At 39.1% G+C, this 26435-nt stretch overlaps 1 protein-coding gene across 4 annotated transcripts in view; it reads left to right on the forward strand.

The window, feature by feature from the left end:
* DCLK1 (doublecortin like kinase 1) overlaps positions 1–26435 on the forward strand; it is a 257253-nt gene that overhangs the window by 176115 nt on the left and 54703 nt on the right. For 3 of the 4 annotated variants that reach the window (XM_086771976.1, XM_086771974.1, XM_086771975.1), the window contains exon 6: positions 13030–13124. In XM_086771976.1, coding sequence (XP_086628102.1) covers positions 13030–13124 — 95 coding nt within the window. Of the gene's footprint in view, positions 1–13029; positions 13125–19794; positions 21576–26435 lie in introns of those variants that run through there. The other variant, XM_086771977.1, reaches the window with a different exon arrangement.

The following is a 26435-nucleotide window of genomic DNA, read 5'->3' on the forward strand; positions in this document are numbered from 1 at the left end:
AGTACAGGTAATGGACACTGAAATGTGTATGTTCATTTCTACGTGTAATAACTGTCCTGCTATACATAACAGATGTTTCCACCACGGGACGAGCAACATTTTTGCCATGTTGACTATGTGATACTACGTTGGTTTTGGTCCTGAGAGAAATCGTGCTGTTTTTATTTAAACATGCAGGGGAAGTGTCAGTGAGTAAATCTTAATTTCCTGTAATTCAGTTTTACAGGGTCTGAGCAGAATATCATTACATGTTCAATCACTGCAAACGATCAGGAGATTATTTTACAGCTTGTGAAAAAAAGGGAATGTTTTCATTATGCCACAATAATAATTAATATGTCATTACATTTATAACAGGAAAAGAAACAATGTAGTGGAAATATTAAAAATTAAAACCATTTTGGATGGTTTTGTGCTAATGACAGATTTACCCATCTTAAAAATATCTCATGTAAAACCAGTAAATTTACGGGAATAGGCACATACTAGTTTGTCAAAAGATGATCCATGTGCTTGCCTATTTGACATAATCATTTGGACACTGTAATTAAGGTTTTCTTAGAAAAGACGTTGGACAAAGCCCAACAGGAATGTATAGGATGCTGACAGAGCAGTCTGTCAGCTGGTAGGAGCCTGGGTGAAGAACTGGATGAAGGGCAGGGTTCGAAGTGTTGTAGTGAATGGGGGTACATCTGGCTGGCAACCGGTCACCAGTGGTGTTCCTCGGGGCTCTGGCCTAGGGCCAGTGCTGTTCAATGTTTTTATCAATGATTGGGATGCAGGAGTTGAATGAACCATTAGGAAGTTTGCTGATGATAGCAAACTGGAAGGTGCTCTTGACGCTCTGGAGGGACAAGGTGCCTTGCAGAGGGAACTAGATAGATTGGAGTATTGGGCAATGATTAATGGGATGAAACTGAACAAGTCCAAATGCCAGCTTCTGCACCTAGGATGGAGTAACACCTGGCACAAGTATAAAATGGGAGAGGAGTGACTGAAGAGCAGCCCTGCAGAAAGGGCTCTGGGGGTGCTGGTTGATGCTAAGCTCAATAGGAGTCAACATTGTGCCTTGGCAGCCAAGAGGGCAAACTGCATCCTGGGGTGCATCATACACAGCATAACCAGCTGGTCAGAAGAGGTGATTATCCTACTGTATTCTATGTTGTTGTGACCTCACCTTGAGTAGTAGTTCTAGGCCCTGCGATTTGAGAAGGATGTGAAGATACTCAAATGCATCCAGAGAAGGGCAACAAAGCTGGTGAAAGGTCTAGAAAGCTTGTTCTATGAGGAGTGGCTAAGAACAGTGGGATTGGCTACTTTGGAGAAAAGGAGGCTAAGAGGTGACCTCATTGCTCTCTACAGTTTCCTGAGGAGGGGAAGTGGAGAGGGCGGTGTTGATCTCTTCTCCCTGGTATCCAGTGACAGGATGCATGGAAGTGGTTCAAAGCTGCACCGAGAGAGGTTTAGGCTGGACATCAGGAAGCATTTCCTTATGGAGAGGGTAGTTAAACACTGGAACAGGCTCTCTGGAGAGGTGGCCGATGCCCCAAGCCTGTCATTATTTAAGAGACATTTGAACAATACTCCTAATAACAAGCTTTAACTTTTGGTCAGCCCTGAAGTGGTCAGGCAATTGGACTCGGTGGTCGTTGTAAGTCCCTTCCAACTGAACTATTCCATTCCATTCTGTTCTGTTCTATTCTATTCTACAATTTATTACAGCTTAAAAAGGGTAAACAATTGAAAATATTTCTATATAAGTTAATTTTAGTGTGGACAATGGATCTGATCTGGCTGTCTATGGCTCTTTTGTTTGCTTTCTGCAAATAGTGAAGTCAAATTGTGTGAATGTTACAGGAAGCCTATTTCTAACCTTACATATATGAGTATTTATATCAATATTACTGTCATAAAAGGAAGCGATATTGCACTTAGTGGGCAGTTTCCCTCAGGAATTGGCATTAGATTGTATAAAGCTAAAATTAATCAATGAATGGATTTTAAAAATATGCAATTTGATATTAGATACTGCATTAAAAAAACAACAGTGGAAAAAATAGAAACACTAACTCATAGATATTGTTAGAGAAAAAACAGAGTTCTCTCATGAAATGCAGACAATATGTACAGATTTCATTATTATGCCATCAAGTAGGCCTGTTTTTTGGAATTATGTACCTATGACGGCAGCAGAATACAAAACCTGTCATCAAATGCACATATAAGCAGATATTTTTTTCCATGTTGTTTACACATCTCAGTATTAGAGAGTCTCCTAAATGACTAGCACCTACCTAGAAGTTATCCTTTTGTTGTCGTGTTGTTACTGCTAAGTGTATATATATGTATTTTTTTATTCTGTGCTGTTAAACTGCTTTCAGTTCATTGTTAATTTACCATAGAATCATAGAATAGTTAGGGTTGGAAGGCACCTTTAAAGGTCATCTATTCCAACCCCTCTGCAAGGAGCAGGGACATCTCCAACCAGATCAGGTTGCTCAGAGCCCTGGCCTTGAATGTTTCCAGGGATGGGGCTTCCACCACCTCTCTGGGCAACCTGTTCCAGTGTTCCACCACCCTCATTGTAAAAATTTTTTTCCTAATATCTAATCTGAATCTGCCTCCCTCTACTTTAAAACTATTACCCCTCGTCCTATCACAACAGGTCCTGCTAAAAATTTTCTCCCCATCTTTCTTATAAGCCCCCGTTAGGTACTGGAAGACTGCTATAAGGTCTCCCTGGAGCCTTTTCTTCTCCAGGCTGAACAGCCCCAACTCTCTCAGCCTGTCCCCATAGGAGAGGTGCTCCAGCCCTCTGACCATCTTCGTGGCCTTGTCTGGACTCACTCTAAGAAGTCTACGTCTTTCCTGTGCTTAGGGCTCCAGAGATGGATGCAGTATGCCAGGTGGGGTCTCACCAGAGCAGAGTAGAGAGGCAGAATCACCTCCCTTATCCTGCTGGCCATGCTTCTTTTGATGCAGCCCAGGATGCAGTTGGCTTTCTGGGCTGCAAGTGCACATTGCCAGCTCATATTGAGCTTCTCATCCACCAGCACACCCAAGTCCTTCTCCTCAGTTGCTGAGCCATCCTCCGATCAGCCTGTATTTGTGCTTGGGATTACCCTGACCCATGTGCAGGACCTTGCACTTGGCCTTGTTGAACTTCATGAGGTTCTCATGAACCCACTTCTCCAGCATGTCAAGGTCAAACCTTACCCTTAGGGATTTTTCTTTCATTAGGGATAAACATAAAAAATACTTGAGAAAAACAGTAGTTTCTTTGCTCAGACCAAAGGCAATACATACACATTCCAAGAAGAAAGGTGTATAATTTTGTGAAGACTTGAATCATAAAAGGAAGTTGAGAAAAGTAGGGATAAAGGGCAGGCCTAAAGCTTTATTGATAGTATACCCTTGAGAAAAAGCTAAGCGAGCTGTCTGGAGAGGAATGTGTTGCTAATTAGGAAGAATCTGATTCCTCTTGTTTGATTCTTGCTGTGTTTTGAAAAAAAGTCTGTGCATTCTTGCAACACAAAAGGATCAGATGCCTACCTCTGTCATCAATTCATGCCCATATCAAGATAATACGTGTGGATAACTACATGGGCGAAAAAAAAGGAAAGTTACATAGACAAAGGCTATGTTAAAAAAATACAAAAATCTTGAAGTTGGTTATGAAAACTGATACAATCCTAAAATGAAGGAATATACTTGAGTTACCCTTTATTCTCTCCTGTATGCATCTATCATATGGTATAGTCTTTAATGCAGGTATTCAACATTATTTTTCTTCTTATCCAGAACAGGAGAGCTGCTCAGGATTCATCATTTTTAGAGTTAATGAAGGTACAGTCTTTTAGGTAATTTCCCCATTGATAGAGAAATGTATATGTAAGTGAGGCTACGACATGTAGACAGTCTGCTTTGGTTTAAGTATTTAAATACCATTCTCAAGAACAGTTTCTCTTCTTTGACACAGAATTTCAAGTGGTAAGTGAATTAAGCCAAACTTTGGCTTGAACTAAATGTTTATAAATGCAATGAAGTCTATGAGTCCCTTGTTCTGAACGAATAGTCACACGAGGTGATGGACTTTCCCAAATTCATCCCAACAGCTTCTCAAGTTACTTACAGATATCAAAGGGGTTATTTTGTGGTGTTGATCAGTTTGTTGGTTTTCTTTAATCTCTGTGTCTCATTTTCACATGTCTAAGTTTAGAGCAATACCATTTTAGCAAAACCAACGCTTTGAAGATAAATTCAGTAGTGTTAACAAACAATTTTTAGAGAAAATACTGCTTGAAGGCCCTCACCCCTAATGCGTAGAGCTTTGTGTTTCAGTCTCACTTTGTCATGGTGTCCTTTGATGGGGTATGGGATCAGGCAAAGGACCCTGAGTGTCCCCTCTCCTTGGCAAGCCCCCAGCCACTGCTCCAGAGAACCATTTCCCTCATCGTCTCATCTGGTACTGGGGGCAAAGGGCTCTTAGTGACATTCCCAAGAGTCTTAGATAACTTTCGGCCTTTGAAGGTGTCTTTCTCCTTCCATTGCCTGTAGAGGCAGCACCCTTGGTGAGCCTGAAAGCCCCATACAGAACCTGCCATAACAACACTGTTGGGCTTTGCGGGTACACAACCATGGGAGTAACAGCATGGGCACAAAAGGGTAAAAAATGCTGTCCCACGGGCTCTGGGACACACTGCCAGGGCAGCATGAGGGAAAGGGTGGAGCTGTGAGTGGAAAGCAGGCTGCAGGGCTCCGGAGAAGGAACCTTAGCGGTGACAGAGGCTACACTAGTGCTCAGTGCCGCACAGGATCAAATCCTTATGCTTTCCTTAACTGAGGGTAAGAAAATCAGTCAGTCTGCAAGGGAATGGGAGGCACACACTCCTCGCCCTTTCTTGAACTGTACAATCTACAGTGAGCAAAAAAGCTGCATCTGCTCTTACACCATTTCTCGACATATTTAAGAGGAATGTATGCCTTTCTAATGGTGGTGTTCACCTTTCTTCCCTTCTTGTTTTTTCCATTTTCTTTTTTTTCCTTAACAGAGCATGTGCTTGTATTTTGCTGGTAGCCTCCCTTGCTCCTGAGAGCAGATGCATTCTATTTTTATATAAAAACACAGAATACTTTTTTTCTTAAAAGAGTATATGCAAGCTAGGAAGATCTGTGGCAAGGGCTGACTTCTCTGTTATTATATGTTTTGTTCAGTTTTTTATTTATATCTGATAGTGTTTCAAAACAGTGCCACAAGACAGAAATCTGTGGCAGGAGGATTGCTTTCTGGGGTTTTTTTTTGCAAATGCATTTGAAGTATTGTCTGCTTCAAAATGCTTTCAGTCGAAATAGAGGAGAGAAGCAAGGAACAAGGCAAAGAAGAGAAGCAGAGAAAGGTAGCGTGACTTCCCCGGCAGGCAGAGGGCTGGAGTCTGGTTTCAAGTGCAACAGATAATCCTGCCTCTATTTAATTTTTCTAATGTCTTCTTAAAGCCTGTAAAGCACTTTGATTTTTTTTTTTTTTTGTTGGCATCAAATATTATTTGGGAAAGGACATTGTAAAAGAGACGCTGAATTTCAGTGAGACTAGGTATCGGCCCATTGCTGGTGACTGAAAATTATGAATGTCTGTTGGCTATTCAGTAGCTGTCGGCTTCTGTCCAGCTACCAATTAACACCATTGGTGGCAGCCTCAGCGCAGGTGAAGAGGTAACAGATTTGAAGAAAGCAGCACTTCCTTCTTTACAATCATTATTTTTAATCAAATCAAGAGCAGCATGAGACATCTTGAATTATTACACCCATGGTCCATTAAATTAAAGAAAGATACTGCATTTGGGTGAACTCTGTTTTTGTCTCTGAAATCCCAACTCTGATTTTCAGGACTTGCTCTCAACAAGAGTAACTACTTTCTTTTTTCAGTTGGAGCACCTCCTTCAAAATTATTTCCTTTTCACTTCTCCTCCCCTCTGAGTTATCTCCTATTCCCCTCAAACTGTCACCCAAAATAGTTCAGATGCTTGAAATCTTATTTGTAACAGTGATTCAGGTTTGGTGTTAAGAAGAGTGATTTAGGAGTTTCAGTTATTTAGTGCGACAAGTGTCTATTTCAAGAGTAATTGGGTTGATACATACCTATTCCGAGTGACAAAGGGAACATGTGTGAAGAATCAATAGAGTAGGTCATATTACCAAGGCTGTGTGTTTTGTTTTTAAAATTACACCTGGGCACAGAAATTTTGAAACTACATGTCAGACTAAAGCCTGATCAAAACTGTAGATTTTCCCTAAAGAAAAAAGTGGTTTAGGATATAGAAATTGGATCTTACTGAGCGCTTCTCTGGAGCAGATGCTTGTGCTTTTCTCAGCTAGTTAGAAAAAAAGAGGTGGATGTGTTCCTCTGCAAGAAGATATGTTTTCATTTAGTTAGATAGTTCATCCCTAGGCCGTTATCCAGAAACAACTCTTCTTCAGCCACCTGCCTCAAGAAGGTCTTTTGGATCCCAAAGGAAGAAACATGATGTATCATATTGTCTTTGGCAATGTCACATGGTTTTGTTCACACTTTTGTAGGTAGTCAGCTGACAGATTTTGTAATAAATATGCTGAAGCAAAACTTTCCTGAAGCCAAGAATACAAACCCATGGGAGTGATGGAGTCATCCTACAGACCCAGGGATTTCCAGTTGATTTTCACTTTGATCTTGACTTCCTTTTAATTTTTTATTTATGATATTTGTATTTGATACTAGTAATTTAAAAATTAAGTTTTATAATTTTCTAACTTGTAGTAAAAATCAAGAGTTAGTAAAGAGAAATAGATTTGGTTAGATTGAATATTCTAACCCTCTTAAAGGATTAAAAAGTTAAATGCTGAATGAAGAAACATCCTCAGAGTTGGTAGTCCATTCGCATAGGCTGATTTGAGAATCTTAGTCATTCCAATTAGAGAAAACCATTCAAAAGACAGATTTTCATTAAATCTTAGATACATGTAGATGCTCTTTAGATGGTACTACATGAAATAAGCAGCCAAGGTCATAGATATCAACTGTACTGTGATGAAGTGCAGAGAAAAAAAACCAACAGGTACTTACCCACTTTCTGAGGCTACAAAAAAAAAAAAACAACCAAACTCCTTGTTTCTAGGCAATTGTATTTTCAAGGAAGGCTCCTGTCTTCTGAGATCTTGGACATATCTACAATATCTATGTATCTGCAGCACTTCTCTGCTTGATAGCACAGACAAAGCTGACTATAGGTTGAGGTAGGGGCCACCCTATGTAGATCAGCATGGGCTGAGTGTGTCGGGGTCTTACAGCCCCTGCTGAGCTCTGCACCGCTTGAGTTACATGTTGCAGCTGCCACAGGTACTCATGACTTACAGGGACTCAGATATTAGAATCATAGAATCATAGAATAGTTTGGGTTGGAAGGGACCTTTAAGGGCCATCTATTCCAACCCCCCCTGCAAGGAGCAGGGACATCTTCAACGAGATCAGGTTGCTCAGAGCCCCGTCCAACCTGGCCTTGAATGTTTCCAGGAATGGGGCATCTGCCACCTCTCTGGGCAACTTGTTCTAGTGTTCCATCACTCTCATTCTAAAAATTTTTTTCTGAATGTCTAATCTGAATCTACCTTCCTCTATTTTAAAACCATTACCCATCGTCCTATCACAACAGGTCATGCTAAAGAGTTTCTCCCCATCTTTCCTATAAGGTCTCCCCGGAGCCCTTTCTTCTGCAGGCTGAACAGCCCCAGCCCTTTCAGCCTGTCCTCATAGGAGAGGTGCTTCAGCCCTATTGGTGGCTGCTGCAATGTGAATGTAAACCTGACCTGAGAGTGATTCTTTCTGCTGACATTTCTAAGCTGTTGATCTGTTGATGAGATGAAAGCTCTGTATGGGTTTATTAAGCCTTGTCTTCAATGGCAGAGAGATCTTTTTGTATCTTTGTAACTCCTTGACATAAACTCTAGCAAAGACTGAATGTACAAAGGACAGTTCAGCACCAGTTAAAGTGAATGCAGTACTGAGTGTTTGGGATTTTTCGCAGCCAGTTGCGCGCTAAGGTAGAAGCTACAAAGCCTTGTCTTTACTGAGGAGTGATAATGAGGGTGCTTGCTTAATGTGGCACTCCAGACAAACTCTCTCCTTTGTAATGAATACAAGTAGAATACAAATGTGTACAAGTTGAATACAAGATACATACAAGTAGAATACAAAAGCAGAACGAAGGAAAAGGCAAGGTATGGTTTGTTCCCTAATTACTTTGTAACTACATAATCTTCTTGAGACAAAAATGTTGGTTTGGAAAGGACAGTGACAAACTACAGGAGTAGTTGAGACAAGGTCAATAGTGATCTCACATCACCATTTTCTTGCTAACAGTTGCAGAAAATGACCTACATGTGGTGTTGTATCTTCTGTAATTTTTTTTTATTTTCGGCTCTCCTAGTCATTAATAAGTTGTGTCTGTAAAAAAGCCTGCACTATTTCTCTTTCTCAGTCTTCTCTTTCCTCTTCACACACACTTTTGAGCTTGGCAAACCGCTTTTGTAAGCACACAGAGTCATCTCGACATGTTTTATAGAGTACAAGATGCTAACACATCAACAGGCAGTTTTATAGGAGAGTATGATTTTAATACAGTGCAGTGGCATTGACAGCTTCTCAGACTGGTACTTTAATTCAGCTTTTCTCACTTGTTCTTTTTATTGCTTAATAAAAAGATGCCCTATGAAAACATATTTATTGGCATACTTTCAAAGTACTTTTTATTTACAGCATTTTCACGAGTTTATAAACATCTTCAGATGAAAACCTATTTTCCCTTTATCTCTGTAGATGATGGTATCCAGCTTTAACTTTCTATTTTGTGGAGTTCTACCTTCATGTGTGTGCCAGGTGCTGGAAAAACAAATACAAAGACAGGTTCTTGCCCTGCTATGCATCATCAGCAAGAGAGGACAGTAAAGAAGGAGTTCACAGCTGAGCAGTTGTGTACATCTACTCAGAGCAGCCACAATAATTTTATTATTGGTTTAGCTTTTTAATATGTATTTCACCTGTGAAATTTTGAGCGAATAAATCTTTTTCATGAGATGATGGGAGGGCGCTGTGTGTTAAGCTGAAGTCTCTGACCCCTGCCATTTTATGAATAAAAAGTGACAAGAAACCTCTTGCCTCACTCAATAACATGATTAATCACAACAATGATTTACCAATTTCATACGTCTTTATCTACATCAGGGTTCCCTTTAGGAACATGTGCTCTATCAGTTATTGAGAAGTGCAGTGCAGATACTGGACAGGAATGCAGTTTCCAGCTAGCATACATTCCACCTAGAAATGGATTTTAAGGCGATTCAGATTCCATTCCTATACTTAATCAGGAATGCATTATTAAATATTATAGATTTTATTCACGTATCTGTTGCCATATTGTCTGATCATGAGCTGCATATGTAAGACTAGTGTGGTGATTGTAAATGGAGTTCAGGAAGGGGGTCAGAATCAATCCAGTCTCTTCCTACACAGCAGTTAATATCAACTTTATTTCTTTATTTGCACATTCAGTACAATGACTCAAGGAACTAGAGTCAGAGGTGGAATGGCCGACAAGCCATAAACAAGAAGATAAAAAAGGAGAGCCCCTGGAGTAGACTGGGGAATTACTAGGTATTACCATTTCTTCCCTTTTTGTGATGTCTGTCTTAAGCATTACTTCAATAACATCAGTAGTAATAGTAACGTAATCAGTATATATACACTAGTATACTACAAACACAGGTACGCCAAGCATCCAGAAGACAGACAACATGATGTGCGCTGTGAGTTTGTTCTGCCAGAACTTAAAGCCTAAGTAGACAAGTGGTAGAGATGACATGACTTGTCTGATGTTGTGCAGATGCATATAGAGAGCTGGGAATAGAACCCACGTCACCCAAGTCCCTGTTCAGGTCAACTCTAATGTAGACTCTGTATGGCCTTCAGTCATCAGAGTTTATTTAATGGAGTTCTGCACTTCGAATAAAATTCACCATAACTGGTAGGTGGGGAGAATTGTTATGATTTTACTTCATCTCCAGCATATCCTAAACCTCTAGGTGTGTGGGTTTGGATTCATCTTGCCTAGCTTTAGAAGTCTACACTGCAGTGGATGCTCCTAGTACATTGTTCATCAGGTCTGGTTTAGATGGTTGTTTGGGGATTACACAACTCATGCTACAACGGCAACTTGTTTAAAATAAGGTCGAGAAAACTACCTCAGGTGTAGAAGCCTACACGATAGGTACCTAAGGACTGGTGAAAGGAATCTGACCCCCAGTGCTAATTGTCATTTCTAGAGTTTCCTAAATAGCTCTCCATAGGGAGTCCTTGTATGCTCACAATAATCCTGGTATGCGATTTAAGTACTTAGCACCTTTGTGTTTTGGATATGGGTAAGGAGATGAGCAGAGTCTACTTAAATCTCCTGAGGGCCTTGTTCCATTAATTGTGCTCTTGATTTCACGTATTACAGACAGCCAACACAATCACAACTATCATAATTTTCCTTTTTAAAAAGTGCATTGGAGCCTAGCTTAAAGGCTCTGGATAGTCTGACGGGTTGGCAAGTGAGTAATTTTTAGGGTTTATAATACTTTGGGTTTTTTCATCTCAAATAGTTACTCATCAACATGGTACATGTGGGAAATACATCAGGAGTCAAATACACCACTGCATTTGTTTGTCTGGTTCCACTTGGTAGCCTCAAGTCTTTGTCTTCAGGATAGAGTATTTGCAGTAGTATTTTTTGAAAATTGGGTGGAAGGAGTCAATCTATAAGGAACAAGAACCAGTGTCTAGTGCTACAAGGTTTATTAAAGTGTATCTGTTGTCTTAGATTTTCTCACAGTAATGAGACCTAAGAATATCTGCTTGGTTTAAAGAGAAGCCACAGTGCTAGTCTTGTTACTGAGCAGTCTTGAGGACTAGCTCCATGTGGGTAGTAGTTTAGTACTAGTTTCTAAATAATACCATATTTGTTTATAAGAGGCCCTTTAAAACTTTAGAAGTTTGAGATTCCATTGTAATGTCCTCCTGTTGCCCTTTTCCTAAATTATTTCAGAAGTATTGGTAATAAATTTGGTTTTAGTCATTATTGGCCAGACCTGTGGGGTATTTTGCTGCATTCAGTATGAGCTTTAGTGAATGTGTCCATATGCATGTGCTCTCCCCCACACACTTAGTACAACATCTGAATCAGTGCTGATATCTGCAAACCATTGTCCTCTGTACAAAGAGAATCTGAAGCCTGGATGGGTGGAATGGTTTTCTATAAAAGCAGCCTATTTAAATCCAAGTAGTGTATCTTGTTATTCCGATGGGTATACAAATATATTGCACTTTTACCTTAAACAATGCCTTGCACAAAGTGATGTTGAGATTTGATCACTCATAGCACCTAAGCACTATTAAGTGATGATTATTTGTCATGCAGTATAATGTGTTTTATTGATATGTGTTCTGTGGTCGGTATACATGTTTCTTCCTTATAATGTGCGGGCCCAGTGTTAGCCAGTGAGAACAATGTGTTATGTAAAAAGTAAGAAAAATCTATTAAAAATGCCTACTGTATTATCCAAAGGAATTAGTGTCTGCTCGATTGCCAGTCAGCCAAGGTTTTACAAGAGTTATTGTCATTTTGATTTTCAGATGAGTCATTTGGTATATTGCCCCCAAAGGCACCTCGTTATGATTCAGTGCACAGCATATAAAATTGCTTAGGCTTTCGGGGCTCCGTGGAAAGCGAGTGGGGGTTGCAGTGGCTCAGCGTTGTGAAGCAGCAGCATTATGCTTAATTGACACCTTTGATGTAGCCCTAAGACAGCACCTGCACCTCCCACTGCTGCTCTGAAGACGTCAGCCTTACGCAGAAAAGGCTTCTGCTTATGAATCCTGCATCGCGTTCAGCTCACTCTGTGAGCAGCCCCGGCTATCCTTAACTAATCCCATCGCTTCTCAGTTTGGCTACAGCTTGGCTTAGTGCAGAGCAGGAATTTTGCTGCTTGCTGTTATCAGGTTAAACAGTAAGATTTTGTCCATGTTAGAACTCATAGAAGGTAAGTCGAATGCCTTGTTGGTATCCTAGTGTGTAAATGTTCTCCTAAGATTCACAATCTGGGAATCTGATTGTCGATTCTTTTTTCCTCGTGCTGAGAAATGTGGACTGTGATATAGCAGTTGCTCGTTTAAGAATATTTACATATATATGTGATACAGGCTTTGTAGTGTTGCTGTCAGTGTGCTTCAGTGTGAACATTATTGATAGCCTCTCGTGTGGTTACTTTGTAGTAGAATTCTGTCCTCTGCTGGTATTGTTTTGTTAATTTAATGGATAATGTCACATGCATGCAAAAGATGCTTCTAAAATGATAGGCAGTGGCATATATGAAGGAACTTATTTATTTGAGAAAGTGAAGCTTTACTATAAGTCAGATTTGAGGTGCCACATGCAGTTTGTTTGCCTCTAGAAAGCCCTTCTGGGTTAAGTCTGAGGTGGTGTTTGGGTCAGATAGTATTGCAAAAATCTCTTTGAATGAATGAATGAGGAACAGCAAGCAGCTGATTTCTCCTTGCAAGCAGTACTGTTTTTATTTTTAGTGAGTGGCACTTCAAGCCGTAACTAAATGGAATAAAAAGGTTTACATACAGCAAGTGTCTGCTAAGGTTAGCAAAGCACCTTGCTCCCCATCACTTTCAAGCACAGGAACAGTTTAAGAAAACATGATCATGTTCTCTGCCATTGACTAAACACTCTTTTCAGGTTTTTTGATTATTTACTTGCACTCTGTATAAAAAGTGGCTTCAGGATCCAAAACTCTGAGGAAACAGTTCTTTCGTGAATTATCTTATTTAATGTTTAAAACATTAAGAAAAAGCAAATTGATCTGTTCAACAAAGAATGAAAAGAAATATGCTGATTTAACTATATTTCCTTTTAATAATGCCTTGTATTTATTTTTTTCAATTTGTTGTCCTTTTAGTGAATGGAACCCCTGGCAGCCAGCTTTCTACTCCCCGCTCTGGGAAGTCTCCAAGCCCATCTCCCACCAGCCCAGGAAGCCTACGGAAACAGAGGGTAAGGAAATAAGGAAACTGATTTCTGAGCATGGCTGGGGACAGCCCGGCGTAGCCATTATCCGATAGCCTTCTCCCCACTCATTCCTTGTGTGTAGTCAAAGGGTGGAAGAGCCTGGCTACAGTCCTTGTGGTGTGTGTACCACACTCTGAAGTGGAATACAACTGTTCTGTGTCTGTCAAAATGCTAAGTATGCTGGAAACTGGTTTATCCTTGAGGGGAAAAACAGGGGTAACTTTCTCCTTTTTTACAAAACTTTTTGTTTTGTTTTGTTTCCTTTTCCCAAACATTTCACAACTAGAAAGAAATGTTCACCTTGTTAAAGACTTTTTTTTTTTTACTCTTCATTTGCTGTGGGCATTATGTCACTTGCAAAACCTACAAATAGCTTTGATTTTGAGGCAAGATGAAGAAATGTGCTATGGAATTTAGCTGTGGATTAGCTGTAATATCATAGCCTTGTGCAGCGTAGATATTATCAGTACCAAAGCAGCATGAGACTTGTTGGTCACTTTGCTGGACCAAAGCTGTTAGTAGCTGTAGGTTCCCAGTAGTTTTCCTGTATAGAGGAATCTACAGTGTACCTCAGCATCCCAAATTAAGGTAGTACCTGTGTTACTGCTGTAACCCTCTGACAAAATATTACTCGTTCAACCCAAAAGGCTCCACATGCTGATTTAATTAATTGTATCTGTTCAAAAGCAATGGGACAGATGTCTGTGTATCTTCTCTTCTGCTATTTTCTAAACTGTGATCAGTTCTCAATGAAAGCTTCCCTAAGGCAGTACTCTCGATCTCAGACTTGTTTATAAACACAGTTTGAACACATGCTTTTTCTGCCTTTTCAGTTTTTAAATAAAGACATAATTTGTGTCTCTCAGAGTAAGGGGATTATGTACAAAATGGGCAGTGCTTGACTTTCGGGGCTAGTGCAGACCTGATTCCCCAGATACCCAGATCAGGAATAGCTGCAGCATGGCATGACTCCCTTGTAGCCTGCGTACCCTTCTTCATGTCCGGTGGGGACAAGGGAGCTGAGAAATTGTTCCTGCCCCTGTCTTACCTCAGGCTGGGATACAGCTATGGGTTTCTGACGTGATTTGTTTATAGATGTGGAAGCCGACTGTGGTCTTGCAGTATGGAGATAGCCAGGGAGCAGCAGCTTGAAGCCTCAGGGATAATGTCATGGTTTTATCATCTGGTACATAGGAAGTAAAGATGCAAGTTTCAGTTGGGTAAGGTGTTCCTAAAATCTTCTTGAATGCAATGTCTTCCACAGCTGCTTGCTTTTACTCTCAAAGCTTATTAATGAATCATTAATAAGTCACTGAAGAGGGAAGAAAGCATCTTCCAAATTAATTATACATTGGTGACGTAAGGGTGTCTGTTTAGATGGATGATACCAGTATGCAGTGGATTTTCATTTGCTGTAAGGCTTTCTCTTTTCATTGGTAACTTTCCTAAACTTCCTTCCCTACCACTGATGCTTTTCTCCCCACAGTGAAAAAATATTTTTCTATTAGCATTTGTGGGTGGGTGAGCGGGAACAATGCGGTCAGCACCATCAGACACAAGGGGTGGCTGGCCACAAGGTTTCTGACTTTCAAATGTGAAGAGGAGAGTGAATGGGCTGCTGCTTATCCGGGTTCCTATGTGAAGTGTAACAGGATCACCAAGTGGCAGTGTTGTGGATGCGAAGGGCTCTGTAGTGGTAACATAATCACATTGCTAACTGTACAGGAAAATAAATATTGAAGTAAACTACAGGAGAGATAAGATGTTATTAAAGAGTTGAATTATCTTCTCAGATATTCATATCTGGTCCCCTTGACCTCGGTAGGGGACCTTTCGTGCTTGTCTGGCTTTATTTTAGGTATTTTATTTTTTTTTAACCTGAGAAACATGAAATACATTCATGTAAGAATAGATTGCAATCATGTAAAAATGCATTGCAATAATATTACTTAAGTTACAAAATCAACTGCTCAGAAGTTCAGGCATGGAAACTTTACACTTGCTCTGACAATTTATTTCAGCTCTTTTCATGTTTAACTTGTGAATTGAATGAGCTAGAATTTCAGTATAAAAACATATGATGGTGTTGTTAAAGGTCATAATGTGTATTCCAGTGACTAAATTAGTTCTATGAACAGTCATTAAACAGTGCTTACTAATCTTAATTTTCTTGTTAGCAGTATAAATGATGTTCTGTTTTGGTTTAGTACCATCTTTTGTATGTTGGCATTTAACTTTTATTTAGAGGACAGGTTTTTTTGTGTACCATGTTGTCATAAACAAAATTTGAACCCAAAGCATTTTGCTTTGTCTTCAATGACTTCAGCTACAGGGCTGACAAGCCAGCTGCAGAAGATTTATTCCCTAGAAGGTTGTTGAAGTGTTGGTATTGTGTGACAGACCTACAAGAGAGAAGAGGAGACTGATTTCAGTGCCCCTCTTGTCCCCAATGTTGAGAGGTGAGGTATTCCTGCCCCATGCTTGGAAGAAGAGTGTTGGCTACCAGAGACATGGCCTTGGGTTGAAGGTGATGACAGGGTTTCTGGATCGTCTGAGTTTCTCTCTTTAAGTGGAATTTGAGGGAGCTACTGCTTTAGAACTAAAAAAAAAAGATACTGGATCCTGGGAATGCCAACTCAGCTGTGTATCAGCATAACCTGATTCCCCTTCACGTAACTAATCCATCAGCTCTTCAGCATCCCCATCTGAGTGCTATGAGGGAGTTATAGGCTTGGTACACCAGAAGGCTGAGGGGTCTGGGCAGGATGCTAGGGTTTTTCCTGGAAGCAGATGGTAGAGGGATCTGGACAGGCTGGACCGGTGGGCCGAGGTGAACTGTATGAGGTTCAACAAGGCCAAGTGCTGGGTCCTACACTTTGATCACAACAACTCCATGCAATGCTACAGGCTTGGGGAAGAGTGGCTGGAAAGCTGCTCAGTGGAAAGAGACCTGGGGGTGCTGGTAGACAGCCAGCTGAACATGAGCCAGCAGTGTGCCCAGGTGGCCAAAAAGACCAGCAGTATTCTGGCTTGCATCAGGAACAGTGTGGCCAGCAGGAGTAGGGAAGTGATTGTGCCCCTGTACTTGGCACTGGTGAGGCCGCACCTTGAGTACCGTGTGCAGTTTTGGGCCCTTCAGTACAAGAAGGATATTGATTTGCTGGAGTGCATGCAGAGAAGGGCAATGAAGCTGATGAGGCGTCTGAAGAACAAGTCTTATGAGGAGTGGCTGAGGGAACTGGGATTGCTTGGTCTAGAGGAGAGGAGGCTGAGGGGAGACCGCATTGATCTCTACAAGTACCTGAAAGGAGGTTGTAGGGAGGCGAGTGTTGATCTCTTCTCCCAAGTAACTAGTGATAGGACGAGAGGAAATGGCCTTAAGTTGCAGCAGGGGAGGTTTAGGTTGGATATTAGGAAACACTTCTTCACTGAAAGAGTGGTCAGGCACTGGAAGAGACTGCCTAAGGAAGTGGTGGAGTCACCATCCCTGGAGGTGTTCAAAGAACGTGTAGACGTGGCACTTCAGGCCATGGTTTAGTAGGCATGGTGGTATTGGGTTGACATTTGGACTTGATGATCTTGGAGGTCTCTTCCAGCCTTAAGATTCTATGGTTCTATGATCCTATGATAAGAATTTTCCGAAGAAAATATTCCTTCTAATTATGGAAAGCATTAGGCAACTTAAGGTAGGGATCAATCATCTTTCTAACTGATATTTAATCATTCACCTTTAAAAAAAAAAAATCTGGCCTTTGATGGAAGGCTTTCCATTGATGTAAATAAAGCCAAAAATGCTGCTGTGGTACACACTCATGAAAACAGTATTCTTGTAACCCTACAGATAATTTTTTTTTCAAAATCTCAGAAAGCTAGAACATAAAAAGATAAAAGTTTTATCCTTTCTCACTTACATATGTACGTGTCTGAGTTGTTTCCAGAAGTTCAGAAATCAGTGAAAGTTACATTTTTATAATCTTGGGTGAAATTCAGTCTATATTTGAGGAAAGTAACATTTGAAAGATTAATTTTGTGGGTGTAATACAAGGACCTGAAAGTTAACTAGGAACCATTTGTCAGCTGTCTGAGCTAACTATCAACCAATTATCAGCTTCTGAGTATTTTAACTTGCAGGCTATGTGCTATAGTTATGCTTTCTTGTAGTTGAATTCTTTCTTTACATTTATTCTTAAATAGGAAATTAACATTCCTGGTTTTAAATTGATGTGTACTAATTGTTGTTTTCCACAAAAACACCTGAAATTCAGGTTTAGAGCAGCTGAAGTAGAGAGTTACTGTGCTGGACATGCTTATAGTTCCTACCAGAGCAGATTATGGTTAATGAAGCAGACTCAGAAAAGGTGACATGGCAATAACAATAGCAACCCTTGCATTTTATTTAACTTTTTAATAGTTTATGAGCTTATTTTCCCACCAGAAATCAGAATAATTTCTTCAATTTGACTTGATCTAGTCGGGGATGTCCCTGCTCCTTGCAGGGGGATCGGACTAGATGACCTTTGAAGGTCCCTTCCAACCCTAACCATTCTATGATTCTATGATTCTACGTTCAATTAAGGTGGAAACATTCTATACTTTATACCTGATTTTCAGTTGCTTGCCATTATTTTAAATATTTTTTTTCGGCTTCCCTAGAGACTACAACCTGTAGAACAACAAAAAAATGAGATTTAAGGTACCTCTTGGCTAATCAAAGAAGTTGAGTTCTAAGTATGTAAGGATGTTTTGAGTTGTGTGTGGCCAAGAACTCTTATTCATTCAGCAACTTTTATCTTTTTATTAATCTATGCAAAATAATTAATAGATTCTCCTCATATTTTTCAGAAATGCAGCTTTTTGGCTAATTATAGGCAAGGAAAATTCTTGCGGAAAGGAAAACTTTTTAAAAGATTCAAGTATTTTAAAGTATATGAAAAGGCAGAAATCTTGAAATCTTGTGCATGATTTTCCTTTAAAACAACCATAGAGTTATTCAAATGTTCCCTAAATATTAAAAGTCAGTTCTCACAAATATCTTCTTTGTAAGTTCTGGATATGTATTTTTTATATTCAGAGAGGCGAGCAGCCACCTGGAAGATACTATTCAGAAGTTTAGGGTGTTACACTCCCTAGCAAATCAAAAGATTTTTTTTCTGTGCTATGTATTAGGAATTCCCAACTTGTATATGCTCAAAAGAAATTTTAATAATTAACAAACTCATTAGTATTCAGAATGAGATGATCTTGTCTGTTTAAAATTCTTCTTTCATCTCAATTGTTCACAACAAAATAGAAATGTATTTAAGATCTGATTTTTACTCTGCCAGTCTAACACGTCTGTTACTGTACGTACACATGCCCATTGGCAGAATGCGTGCAGAATAAGCATTCTAGGGAGTGAAAAACCCCTTTAAGGGACTTAAACTCCCTTTATATCGTGCCAGCAAGTAAAATATACACCTGCATAGATTATTGACATTCTTGTAAATTTGAACTTTATAAAGCATTCATTTTAGGTAGTCCTTGTTTTGTAGTATAGCTTTTAGGTTTGGGGTTTTTTTTTTTTAAATGTCAATTATCTTCCTGTGATTAAAAAAAAAAACCCAAAACCCCCAAACCAAGGTCAACTCTAAAGCTGGCTCCATCAGCCTTCCTGTTCTCATGTGTTCTTGTATTTTGTCTTGTAGTTGTTTCGTTGTGTGTCATACTTAAAGAATCCCTAGAAACAGCTTAAAGGTATCGAAGCTTGCCTGTGAGGTGTGCTGGGCACCTGCCCACTTGGTGCCTCTCTAAACCATCAGCTATGCTTAAATCACCTTAAAACGTTACCACTCTGTCCTCCACCACTTCTCCTCACTGAACTTCCTCTTTCATTGAGTGCTGTTGTGTCTCTTGGCGAGGATTGTTGTCCTGTGTAGGTTGGGTAGGGCAATGTATCATTCCCTAACACCTCTGGCATTTGAGGATGATTGGATCCGTCAGAGGATGCTCGGAGTGGGTGTCGAAAAACCAAATTGGATCCGTACACTCAGACTCTCCCTCTGCTGTCATGAGCTGGTTGCTTGGCTACTGTCAGAAAGAGCCGGTGATGAGGGGAAGGATTGTACATGCTGTCTTTTTACACATACACACAGACACAGACAAACTGTGGAAAAGAGATACCGTTGTCAGTGCAATATAGGTAACGGCAGTATTCAGAGTCGGCATTCTGGGGCTCCAATGTTGCTGGATCCGTGCTGTATCACCGGTGGGTGGCAAGTTTTCATTACCTTGTATAAGGTAAGCACTTACTTTCCTACAGCAAAAAGGGAAATATGTTCCCTTCAGGATTAAATTCAGTTTGACAAGTTTCTAAATAGGAGACTCTCCACAACAGACAAATATTGTTTTAATAGTGTTTAATAGGAAAGAATCAAAGAAAAAAAAATTGCCTCTTAGAATATATTGTACATCGAAACTCCAGCTTTATTTACTAACCATCTATTTGTTGACTAAAAAATAATTATATTACGTTAAGCCAAAAATCTTATTGTATAGAATATGTGTATTTTATGTTAAACAATGTCTTCTGGTCCACAGTAACAAAAAGAATGTAAGACAGTTGCAGTGCAACAAATCAAACACAATAAACAAATCTATACTGCACTTCATCTTACAGGACCTGTATCGCCCACTCTCTTCGGATGATATGGATTCAGTAGGAGACTCAGTGTAAAAGAGAAAATGGAACAATGTTTATGGTTTGTGACTTGGTGAAGGTTTAACATTTTTAAAGAGAATAGCTGCTAATTTACAGTAATAGTGAATCGCACAAAAGAGTTTTGCATATTTAGTATTAAAAACATGGGGCCAAATTAATTCTAGTATGTGGGAGTGTTTTTGGCTTTACCACTGCATTTTAATGCAAGAATTTGTAATGAATGAGCCATTGAATATGTCCATCAAATACAAAACAGCATTGTGCACACTTTAAGGAACGAAGATTGGATAAGGCGAATATAACGCACAAATCCATAGTGGGCGCATTTATGAATAGCACTCTTTTTATCATCTAGGGTACTGATTATATGTTCTGTTTTTAACATAGGTATCTTTATTCATTTTGGTATGAACAGCTAATGAATGCTTTGCTTTTACCAAGGAATAGGTAAAATGCAGAAAAGAAAAAAACCTACCATATTAAACTACTTGCACCACGCTGTCTGATCCCGACACGCACATTTGGAGCACTCTAAGTTTAGTCTTTTTGTCTAAATGAAAAGAAAATTAAAAAAACCTGTATGGTTACAGAACAAAAAGTAAATGCTTTCAAGGCAGTGTTCAAGTTCCCTTCACTGCGTTACCAGTTGATGACTGTGAACAGAAGGGTGTTCCGAGGCAACATGAATGTTTTACCTGGCAAGAGCTGTTAATGCTGATCTGTGTGTTGCAAGTAAATATGGACAGATTCCTAAACAAGGAAGTACGGGGGGCTGCTGGCTGGCGGCATCATCTGATACATGTAGGATGACACCTTTTGGAAAAACACATTTTGCCTGAGAAACTAGTGATTATTTTCACTTATGTTAAGGACAGGAACATTATTGTATTATTTGCTGTAACAAGACATTTCATGCATTTTAAAATGAAAGCATACAGAAATGATGGCATTGTAAATCATCCTCCTATTGACCTAATTTCTCTGTTTTCATAATTTCTAGAGGTGGTCGTTTCGTACAGCATGAATATGCAAAACTCCTTTAGTGTTAAGTAGGTCACGCATTATAACCAGTTGCTTAACAAATGCCTACTAATTTTATTTGTTTTCTGCTGCTTTATTGTGAGAATCCTAGACAAATACTTTAATTTACATAACAGCAATATTTCCCATCATATGTTGCATATTGCTTTAAAATTTATCTGTTGTATTTAAGCCCATAGTGTAGTGATCACACACTTCTACTGTCTTATACCTTTCCTTTCAGAATTTCAAATACTAATGATTTAAGAATTAGAAATTAGTGTGGTTCTCATCCTCAGCAAAAATCTACAGAGATTATATTTTTGAGCTACTTAGTGATGATTTCATATATTTTGAAATCAGGAAAATTTACTTAATAGCAGAAGATGTTTAGCTGCCGCATGCCAGCTTTAAATGTAGTGAAATAATTTCTTTACACTGATTTGTCCATAATAAAATTTAGCAGCTGGAAAATGTTGGCATGTGATGTTATGGCTTCACTGTATCGATATCTTTTTTTTTTTTACGGAGGATATTTGCAAAGAGAAGTAAAAGAGCAGCAGAATACAAAACTTACCTTCTCTGTTTTCAATACTTGGTTCCAATGTCACCTGGAGAGAAAGTCATTGGTCTGGCAGGTTTGCTGAAGCAGTTGGGTCATTCCCTTCCGAAATGCATGTTTGCCACTCCTGCTTCAGACTTCAGATCTAAAACTGTTCCCAGCAACTGCTGGGACTGCTCCAGCAACAGGAGCAGTCCCCCCCAAAGCCCCGATCCTAAGGCTGTCCTGTTCTACTGAAGAAGTTTGCAGCTGTGAAGTTACTTGCATTTTTGCCTGTTATGAGGGAATGTCTTTCTAAAATGTATTACTTAATCCCAATAAATGCATATTATGTAAAGGTGCATTGGGATCAGTTTTCAAAAATTCAGACAACTCCACCAGACAGAACGAAATACTTACTGACATTTTGAAAATTGGTTTTTCCTGTAAAGAAAATAAATTCCAGGAATTTTGTGTTTCCTCCCCTCTCCCATATAGGCTACTGCTGCTTAAGGCAGTTTTTTAAGAATGTTTCTTCTGCGCAGGGAGCACAAATTGCCAGCAAACCTGAGTCCCACAGCTTTGCTTAGTTGTGGAAAAGAAAAAATGGACCTTGTATCAGTAATTGTTATCATAGTGAGTTCTCCATCAAGACTCTTTCAAAGAATATGCTAGTCCATAACATTTCATCATTTCAACATATGACTTGTATTAAGGGGCTATTCAGGGGCAATATGTATCGTTAATATTTCATTTAAGAAATGAAAGTCCCTTAGAGATTGAAAAGGTACACTGTTTATGGACTTTGAGATCCCTTTTGTGTGGAATGTAATTCCCATTATACATGAGCAGAAACAAAATGTTTCTTTTGAGCAAGACCAGAAAGTTTCATTTTATGGGTGAAACTGAAATTGTGTTTCTTGATGCTGTAGTTCTGCTTGCAACAGCACAGGTTTTAGTTTGTCCCTAGATTTCATCGACTTCATTAAATAACAGAATAGCTTAAGCAACTTTATAGCGTTTGAACCTCTTATAGTTCTCTGTATGCTGCATTATTTTGTGCCTACTCTAAGGTGATTATGATGTAGCTAGTGAGTCTTGTATAGATTGTGAATGCTTTGCTTCCCTTTGAGCTTTGTGAATACTTGTGATTATATCCCTAATGCTTTCTGCAACTTTCAGGGTTGTTTGTTTTTTTTTAATCTCTTTTCTTCTTCCTTTGTGCAACAAACAGTTCACATGTGAAGCACAGAATGTGTATGTTATATTTATACACAAATACACATGCACATACGTAGGTTAATGGCTTTGAAACCCATGCACAGTTATGTCATATTTGTGGCTTTCAACAAATATGTGGGGAAAAATGTATTAATGGGAGGATCTGGTGGGATTTGCTATAGCTCAGTTAAAGCACTGGTCTGTATTTGCTGAGCAGCTCCCCCAAGGAGGTCTGTACAATTTAAAGACCTCTCATCTACAAACAAGGGCTAAGTTCTGCTCAGTTTTAAGTTAGTGGCAAAACCACAATTGACCTCAAGGTGGGAAGGATAGGATCTTACGCACAAATATATACACACAGGCAAAACATTAATTGTAAATTTGAAATGATATTATTTTGGCACACTCAGACTTGTGTCTCCTCTTGAACTGCACTGTTCTGCAGTATATTAAGTCATGCAATATTCAAAGTCTTGCGTTGAAATCAGTAAAATCTTTAACATTCATTATCCAATGTGAAAATCACTTTTCAATTTGTAAAATAATTCAGCATCAGCACATTATATTTAGTTATTTTCCTCTTTAAATCATTTTCATGGGGCATATAGGGCTGTAAAAAGAACATTCTGGGGCATTAATATTGTGGATATAAATGTGTATTATAAGAAAGGATATATAATGTTAAACAGCCTTGAAGAACACCTGGGTTGAGATTAAAATAAATAATGATGTTTACTTTTACAGTTTCGTACTTCACACTGCGATGTGAACTTTATAGAGTGAAATATGTTACAGACAAATGTCCTCGAACTCTTAAATGTTAAAATGAATTAACAGTGATACAGAAAAGAACCTCTGATCAACCCAAGTTTACTGTTTTGTCAAAAATAGTAGAGAAACAAGCAAACAGAAAAAATCTTTATGGTGCTGAATTACCTCGTCACTTGGTGAATACTTAGATTAATGTTGTCTGTGCTTTTCCTTGTATCCAGTTCATGGTATACAACTGAATACAAGATTGTTCTTTATTTAATCTTCACTTTCAGTTTATCTGTTAGTGATGGGATGAGAATTTCTAACTATGAGTGATCAATAGAAAAATGACCTTGTGTCATGTAGCCAGCAGTAGCTCTACACACAGAGCAGAACAAGCAAGTGGTTGTTGTACTTTTTGGACCTGGGCGCGCTGCCCCCCCAGGAGACCCCTCCGTTCAGAACGCAGGGCTGCCGAGCAGAGCAGGGGCTGTTCTGAGCCTGACACCTTTTGGCTGGCTCAGTTTGCCTCTTCCACCTTGCACCTGATTTTCAGACAGGCTGAGCACCCTAAGTCCCCGTGGAAGGCACTGGGTACGTAGATACACATGTTGTGTACGCACACGGTAGCGAAGGGTTAAAAACACACGCGGTGCACACATACATGTTCGTATGCATTTTAGTGTCTGTATTTGCGCATGTTGATTATATTAAGATTTGCTTAAATTAACGCTCAGCAGTGAAGTATGAAAAAAGCTGTACTGTATTCAGCGTGTACTTGTCTGATGTTAGATGAGGTAATTAGTTTGTGGTTTGCCCTGCAATACAGTGTTTTCGAATTTGGACTCTAGTGAAAGAGGAGCTAACGATGTTTGTGCTAAGACCTCTTCATTTTGTTAGTTGCACTATGGTATTGTAAATATTGGCACATTTACAACATAAGTTTAAGATTTTACAAAGTTATGCATACAATTATTTTTTTTAAAGAAAAGTGCTTGGATATTTGCTTTTTAAAATATACCGGTTTTGTATTAATGTGATGCAGGAAACCAAAAAGAAAGCTGTTGATTTATCAACAAAAAATGTAAAACTTGCAAAAATAAATGCTGATGAATGTTTTATTTCATATAATCAGCTGAAGAAAATCACCTTCATTTTTGTGCCATTGTTTCATCATACTGTGTTGTACTTGTGTTTCATATTTGACCATGTCATCTGGTTGCAATTTGTTGTTTCGCTAGATTTAACATTCCTGTAGATTATTGTAAGCGATGTAATAAATATATTTAAAAAATACACACTGCTCAGTGAGTTTATTTTGGAAATGTGATTAAGAGGCTTTAAAAAAATACTTGCAGTTGGTACTGCTTGTTCATTTTGGATCAGCATTGTCCATCTAACAATTCACTTTGTATAAGCATACGGGATTCATGCATCCTAATTGGTTTTTTAAACAGCAGATGCATTCAGTGCCTTTTAGAATAATCAACTCTGGGCTCTGGCATGTAGATATAACAGATTCTTCAAGGAAGAATTTGGTTTCTAACGGGTCTTTTGAAGACAGTAAATATGGCAGCCTCGAATTGCTTATGGGTAAGTTTGTGTGCACGCGATGGGGTAGGTTTGAAGTACAAAGTGGGAAATTAGTAGACTACCCACAGCAAGGTACCAGCTCCGTGCTGACAGCTCAGCTCCAGCAGCCCTCCTGGACAACAAGGATTGGGAAAATGTGCCTCTGAAAAGCCAAGAGTACTGAAACATACCCACAGTGTTTTAAAATAAGTACCTTGTTTTCTTGATATATGTTTCCACTCTTTAAAAATACCTGTCTATATCCTAGTTTTATTTTCTGTTGGGAGGGGGCAGGGGAAGAGAGGCATTACAATTTCTGACATGTCATCTTCCAGTCTGATGCTTCAGTTGATGTTCAGACACTCTCCTAGAGGCATCTGTGGGCCTGGCAAAAATTCTAGTTTTGAAACCCTTTTGGTTGCTACTGAATAGGTCTGCCTAAAAAAGGTGTACAGACATAGAAAGGAAACAGTACTGTCGAAATAAGGAAGAGTAGAAACAAAATAACTGAGGTTTCTGGCTCTACCAAGTCACAGTTAAGAACACCGGGAGAGCTTTTAAAATACAACTCAAATAAATTAAAAATAAAAGTAGTATTGTACTGTGCCCTTAATTAGGTGGAAGAAATAAGAACCTCCTTTGATGGTCTTTCAGTTTTTATTCTGTAGTTGAGTGGAAAATTTTACCTGTGTACAAGTTTAGAAAAGGAAAAAGGAAATCTTCCCCCCATTTCATCACTGCACATGTAACTTTTTATGTTAACTGCAGTATGGATACAGTAATGACAGGTCAACTTCTGATACCATGAATCTGATACTTTTTTTTTTTTTAGATCATTAATCTTTTCTGGAGGATGCCAAAGGTTGAGTGAGCCTAACGTCTGAATTATGGCTCAGCTTTGGAAGCAGCTGTTAGGAGGTAGTGGAGGTTAGATTTAAGTTTACTGTTAAATACCATAGGAAACTATATTTGTCTTTCAGAATTGTCTTGTTACACAAATCAAGTGAGTATATAAGCAGTCGATGCCACAGCTTAATAAGAGGATCCTAATAAAATAAAGCGCTTCAGCTTGAAAATTTGACTTCAATCTGTCAGCTCCATTTCCTTGCAAGCTCTCCCATTTGTCCCTCTGTCCCTCAAAGAAGGAAACCAACACAAGTTCCTGAATGACACATGCTGGATTATTGCTTGTGTCATTTGAATTCATCTCTTCTCCAAGCTATGTAAATCCTGAATTGCATAAATGAAAAAAAAAATACTATTTCTGTATGTAGGGCTTCTCTTTAATCAAGTGTCTGACAAGACAGGACAGGATGTAGAACTGCGGATGAGTAGCAGGTTTGCATACATTTTTTATTATTCCTGTCCAGATGAAGCAGTTTATAAATAAATTTTGGTCTTATGTGTCAGTTTAGTGCAGTGTCCGAATTTGAAAAGAAAACAATTGCATCATTTCTCTTTCAATACATTGAATTCCATTGACTTCCATTCT

The sequence above is a fragment of the Chlamydotis macqueenii genome, chromosome 1, assembly GCF_036417535.1.
Source record: "Chlamydotis macqueenii isolate bChlMac1 chromosome 1, bChlMac1.mat, whole genome shotgun sequence".
Lineage (NCBI taxonomy): Eukaryota > Metazoa > Chordata > Aves > Otidiformes > Otididae > Chlamydotis > Chlamydotis macqueenii.